Source organism: Nerophis lumbriciformis, linkage group LG30 (assembly GCF_033978685.3).
Source record: "Nerophis lumbriciformis linkage group LG30, RoL_Nlum_v2.1, whole genome shotgun sequence".
NCBI lineage: Eukaryota > Metazoa > Chordata > Actinopteri > Syngnathiformes > Syngnathidae > Nerophis > Nerophis lumbriciformis.
Window position 1 is genome coordinate 20,273,150 of NC_084577.2, and position 6,937 is coordinate 20,280,086.

The 6,937-nt window shown below is 38.6% G+C and overlaps 1 protein-coding gene across 2 annotated transcripts in view; it reads left to right on the forward strand.

Annotated features, from left to right (window-relative positions):
- LOC133572774 (cilia- and flagella-associated protein 337-like) overlaps positions 1-6,937 on the forward strand; it is a 98,433-nt gene that overhangs the window by 38,039 nt on the left and 53,457 nt on the right. For both annotated transcript variants that reach the window (XM_061925789.2, XM_061925788.2), the window contains exons 11-13: positions 1,528-1,692; positions 1,821-1,936; positions 3,722-3,852. In XM_061925789.2, the coding sequence (XP_061781773.1) occupies positions 1,528-1,692; positions 1,821-1,936; positions 3,722-3,852 (412 nt within the window). The remainder of the gene's footprint in view (positions 1-1,527; positions 1,693-1,820; positions 1,937-3,721; positions 3,853-6,937) is intronic.

Below are 6,937 nucleotides of genomic sequence, written 5' to 3' on the forward strand. Positions count from 1 at the left end.
CGTGGTTCGGGGCCTGGCTAAAAGGGGAGGAGTATATTTACAGCTAGAATTCACCAAGTCAAGTATTTCATATATATATATATATATATATATATATAATATATATATATATATATAATATATATATATATATATATAACAAATACTTGACGTTCAGTGAATTCTAGCTATATATATATATATATATATATATATATATATATATATATATATATATATATATATATATATATATATATATATATATATATATTTTATATGTATATATATATATATATTAATTTTATTATTTATATATATATATATATATATATATATATATATATATATATATATATATATATATAAAATAAATACTTAAATTTCAGTGTTCATTTATTTACACATATACACACACATAACACTCATCTACTCATTGTTGAGTTAAGGGTTGAATTGTCCATCCTTGTTCTATTCTCTGTCACTATTTTTCTAACCATGCTGAACTCTGATGATGCATTGCTGTGTGGCACGCACAAAAGTGCTTTCATCAAATGCACTAGATGGCAGTGTTTAAGAGTGTCACAACATTGCTGTTTACGGCAGACGAACTGCTTTACGGTATATAAAAATGTGACTGCTGTTGTTGTGTGTTGTTGCCGCGCTGGGAGGACGTTAATGAAACTGCCTAACAATAAACCCACATAAGAAACCAAGAACTCGCCCTCCATCATTCTACAGTTATAACGTGATTGGGCAGGTATGCTGGTTATATTGTGGGTTAGCGGACTCAGGTCCTCATGGACCTGAGTCCGCCTGTATTTCGGGAGATTTTCGGGAGACAATTTGTCCAGGGAGGTTTTCGGGAGAGGCGCTGAATTTCGGGAGTCTCCCGTAAAATCCAGGAGGGTTGGCAAGTAGGACCTGGACACAAGTCAAGGGACTGATCACCCTCGGCTGGGTCGCCCGGGAGAGGGTGTTTGATTAAGACCCGAAACACCCTATGACCCCGGGAGAATCACTGATGATGTGTCCAGGTTGCACCGTGAGGTGTATTATGAAACCGGTATCGGTTGATATCGGTATCGGTAATTAAGAGTTGGACAATATCGTAATATCGTATATCGGCAAAAAAAGCCGTTATCGGACATCCCTAGTGAAAATCAATCCTTTTTTGTTTGTTTTAAAATATGCCATATAAAACAAAAATCGAAAAAACGGCCCTAATTTAGTTTTTTGATTTGGAACTGAAAATAGAATGAACGGAAGATACACGGACCAGCTTGCTTAGATTTGCACAACAGTCACATTTAGACATTTTGGGGCAACCGTCCTCTTATTTTGATGCATTCCCATTTGACAGCATCAACACCTCCGGCTCAGTAAGGCAATAAAGATATCTGACGCGCGTCTTATATGTCATAATAATTGGAAATCTTCATTCTTCACCGCACAGCAGAATTATTAAAAAGCTGCATTGCTTCCCGCGTAGAATGGATCCGACTGCTCTCAATGATTGATATCCTCTGATTTTCTCTCCTGCCGCAGGTAATAAGCAGCGACGCCGGCTCCTCTGTGATCTGCTGGCTGGCTGACACCGGCCAAAAGGTTAAACAAATCCGCCGTTGCCATGGCAATGCCGAGATTTCCACCATGGCTTTGGACGGCACGCAGACCAGGCTGTTCACGGCGGGCACTGATGGAGAGGTTAAAGTAGGCAAACATATCACACACCTCAATCTTCATTATGCAGATCTGACCAATAATGCCGTGAGTATTAGGGATGGACCATTATTTAAAGAAACCACTAACACCTGTTTTTATCTTCATGCGTCTTGCAGGTATGGGACTTCAGTGGCCGCTGCCTCCATAGAATGAACGCTGGTCTGGGCAAGGCTGTAGTCGTCTCACACATCCTGCTGCTGAGGAGGAGCATCCTGGTGATGGGCTGGGAGAGGTACAGTACATTGTTTTGTTACAAGGCATGAACTAGGATTGTACGGTATACCGGTATTGGTATAGTACCGCGGTACTAATGAATCATATTCGGTACTATACCGCCTCTAAAAAGTACTGGTCCACTAACCTCCCGGCCCCCTTTCGTCATCACGTCGTGACATTGCTGGTTTTACGAGCAAAGGAGCGTGTTCGGCAGCGCACAATCACAGAGTACTTACAAGCAGACACAGTGTGTGGACAGAAAAGGGAGAACGGACGCATTTTGGCTTAAAAACTAACGATAAAGGTGAAGTTATAACACTGAAACGCACTCAGGAAGAGGTGCTTTAAGACATGGCGAGCTCGATAGCGGCTAAAATTCAGCCCCAGTCGGCAGTGTTTTAGCTACTTCTAAATCACTAATCCTGGCCTCCATGGCGACAAATAAAGTACGTTTCTTACGAGTATCATCCCTGCAGGTCGAGGAATAGCTAAACATGTTTTACTACACACTGTAGCTCACCGGCTTCAAAATGTAAACAAACGTCATTGGTGGATCTACACCTAACTTCCGCTGTAATGATACCAATTACAGGAGCGTATCTAATCCATACTAATATGATTACATCAATGTTTTTTAGCATCACAAAATCTTTTTTCGTTTTTAAAAAATGTACATTACGTTTATAAACTCAGGAAATATGTCCCTGGACACATGAGGACTTTGAATATGACCAATGTATGATCCTGTAACGACTTGGTATCAAATTGATACCTACATTTGTGGTATTATCTAAAACTAATGTAAAGCATCCAAACAACAGAAAAATAAGTGATTATTACATTTTTACCAGAAGTGTAGATAGAACATGTTAAAAGAGAAAGTAAGCAGATATTAACAGTAAATGAACAAGTAGATTAATAATTCAATTTTCTACCACTCAAAATAATAGAATGTAAAATGGCACAATATGTTACTGCATATGTCAGCAGCTAAATTAGAAGCCTTTGTTTGCTTGCTTACTAATAAAAGACAAGTTGTCTTGTATGTTCACTATTTTATTTAAGGACAAACTTGCAATAAGAAACATATGCTTAATGTACCCTAAGATTTTTTGTTAAAATAAAGCCAATAATGCAAATTTTGTGGTGCCCTTTATTTAGAAAAGTATCGAAATGCATTTTGGTACCTGTATCTGTACCAGCTTTTGTTTACTTTTTGTTTACTTTTTGTTTAAGCATTAAGATACCCTTTTACCTGCACGCTGCCTCCCGCTGTTTCCGACATTTACAAAGCAATTAGCTACCTGCTGCCACCTACTGATATGGAAGAGTGTTACACGGTTACTCTGCCGAGCTCTAGACAGCACCGACGCTCAACAACAACACATCATTTGCAGACTATAATTACTGGTTTGCAAATAATATTTTTTACCCCAAATAGGTGAAAGTAGATAATCTCCCACGGCACACCAGACTGTATGCCACGGCACAGTGGTTGAAAAACACGGCTATAGCCTATAGTTTGCCCCTTTGTAAATGACTTGACTAAAATAGAAGAAAAGACCATCGATGTTATGTGGCTGTCCAACTTTGCACAAGTAAAAGCGCTGCAGGGCTGCTTGTATCGGATCTACAAGCGAACCCGTATTTTTCATCAGACTGATATCGGATATCAATATCAGGTCAGGACTCCCCGTATCATGACCTAATCTTTCATTATTAGTTGTCTCTGTAAGTTGTTGATGGATGTTTGGTTTATATGGCTGCTTCTTACAAACCCTCTCACTGTCTCCCCCTGTAGGACGTTGACAGTATTCCGCCTTCATTCTTTCTTCAAGTCAGAAGTTGAGCCGTCAGAGTGGAAGGGTGGCGTTCATCATCGCACGGCAGTGCTCTGTGCGGCATTCAATGCGCCGGAGACTCTGGTTACAGGTATGCATTTTTAGACATTTCATGTTGGCTTAAAAAACAATGCACCAATAATAACCAATATTTAATCTTTGGTTGGTATGAAATGTCGGTCGTAACAATATGTAATATGTTCAATATTTACTTATTTTGATCATTTTAATGCTTTCTTTTGCGTGAGGGTGAGACATTGGAGCAGACAGAAGCTGGGAGAGTGAGGTGAAAGTGACCGACGTTATAAATGTGGGACTTGGAGCTAAGCTTTTTTCGACATAAATGGAGCGCTTACCCAAATAAACCGGAAAAAACCCGTCCCCGGCCAACTGGACCGAGCGCACAACTGTCCATCGAGTGAGTCACTTTAATATTGATCATGATACACGCATGCATGATTTTAGCTACCGTATTTTTCGGACTATCAGTTGCAGTTTTTTTCATAGTTTGGCCGAGGGTGCGAATTATACTCAGGACTTATACTCAATGTGTGAAATTATTAACACATTACCGTAAAATATCAAATAATATTATTTATCTCATTCACGTAAGAGACTAGACGTATAAGATTTCATGGGATTTAGCGATTAGGAGTGACAGATTGTTTGGTAAACGTATAGCATGTTCTATATGTTATAGTTATTTGAATGACTCTTACCATAATATGTTACGTTAACATACCAGGCACGTTCTCAGTTGGTTATTTATGCCTCATATAACGTACACTTATTCAGCCTGTGGTTCACTATTCGTTATTTATTTTAAATTGCCTTTCAAATGTCTATTCTTGGTGTTGGCTTTTATCAAATAAATTGCCCCAAAGAATGCGACTTATACTCCAGTGCGACTTATATATGTTTTTTTCCTTCTTTATTATGCATTTTCGGCCGGTGCGACTTATACTCCGGAGCGACTTATAGTCTGAAAAATGCGGTAATTTTGTAGGTGTACACCTCAGTCATATTTTGGTAATTGATGCATGATCTGTAAAACATAATCTATGCAACATTTTGACCAAAGAACCACCATTACATGTTATGGAGACCACAAGGAAGTATTTTCCATTCAGAAAAAAATTAAAAATGTGACTTCTTTAATGCGCCCTAAAATCCGGTGCGCCTTATATCACACTTGCCAACCTTGAGACCTCCGATTTCGGGAGGTGGGGGGCGTGGTCGGGGGTGTGGTTGGGGGTGGGGGCGTGATTAAGAGGGGAGGAGTATATTGACAGCTAGAATTCACCAAGTATTTCAGACATACGGTGTGTATATATATATATATATATATATATATATATATATATATATATATATATATATATATATATATATATATATATATATATATGTGTTTAGATAATTGATACCTCAAACTTGCATAAATAAATCTTAAGGAATATAAGATAACTTAACTCAAAATGTAATGAATAAAATGCTAAAGTTGTTGATAAACAAGCAATTATTTTAATAATTAAATATGGTCATTTTAAATTAATTATTATGATCATTTAAAATTAATTATTTCAAATATGTTTATTTTAATGTATAATTCTATGGCTGGATGTAATAAGGAGTCAGAAAAAATAAAAATAAAAATAAAAATACAATTAATTTTGATGTTTTTAGCAAAATATAGTAAAAATTTATTTAGTTTTTTTTTTTAAATTAATCAATATATTTATATTTAGGTAAGATAAACATAATAATACAATTTATCTCTAGTCTGGATGATGTAGTTCTTGTCACCCTGTTGTCCTCCCGTCATAAAAAAAAGACTGTCCTTACTCAGGTCCGCATGGAGCTGGAGGGGGCGTGGCCTCCAGCTCCGGCTGAAAATCTGGAGTTTTTCGGGAGAATATTTGTCCCGGGAGGTTTTTGGGAGAGGTGCTGAATTTCGGGAGTCTCCCGGAAAATTCGGGAGAGTTGGCAAGTATGCCTTATATACACTATATTGCCAAAAGTATTTGGCCACCCATCCAAATGATGAGAATCAGGTGTCCTAATCACTTGGCCCGGACACGGGTGTATCAAATCAAGCACTTAGGCATTGAGACTGTTTCTACAAACATTTGTGAAAAAATGGGCCGCTCTCAGTGATTTCCAGCGTGGAACTGTCATAGGATGCCACCTGTGCAACAAATCCAGTCGTGAAATTTCCTCGCTCCTAAATATTCCAAAGTCAACTGTCGGCTTTATTATAAGAAAATGGAAGAGTTTGGGAACAACAGCAACTCAGCCACAAAGTGGTAGGCCACGTAAACTGACAAGAGACGGGTCAGCGGAGGAATTATGGTGTGGGGTTGTTTTTCAGGAGTTGGGCTCAATGAAAGGAACTTTGAATGCTTCAGGATACCAAAACATTTTGGACAACGGGCCCCTTCCTCTTCTAACATGACTGTGCACCAGTGAACAAAGCAAGGTCCATAAAGACATGGATGACAAAGTCTGGTGTGGATGAACTTGACTGGCCTGCACAGAGTCTTGACCTGAACCCGATAGAACACCTTTGGGATGAATCAGAACGGAGACTGAAAGCCACGTACATCAGTGTGTGACCTCACCAATGCGCTTTTGGAAGAATGGTCGAAAATTCCTGTAAACACACTCCGCAACCTTGTGGACAGCCTTCCCAGAAGAGTTGAATCTGTAATAGCTGCAAAAGGTGGACCGACATCATATTGAACCCTATGGGTTAGGAATGGGATGGCACTTCAAGTTCATATGTGACTCAAGGCAGGTGGCCAAATACTTTTGGCAATATAGTGTATGAAAAAAGTGCGCCTTATAATCCGGTGCGCCCTATGGTCCGAAAAATTTGGTATATTACATTTTCGTTTTGTAATCTCCTGACCAAAGCAGATGTCTGTTCCAAAGTACTCGTATGGACTTTCATAGAACTGCTCGTCTAACTACAACGCCAGTCTTTCGTCAATTAAACTTTCATGACTGGAATGCAAAAGAGAGTGTGGGGTGGGTGTCACGCGGGGCTACACGGGGAAAGGGAAAAAAAAAAAGTTGGAAATGAAAATAATTCTGAGAAAAGCACTTAAGTGAAATAAAAAAGAGCAATTATGTGTTGATGAAATGAAGTGTGGTAGTTATAAAAAAGGAGTCAT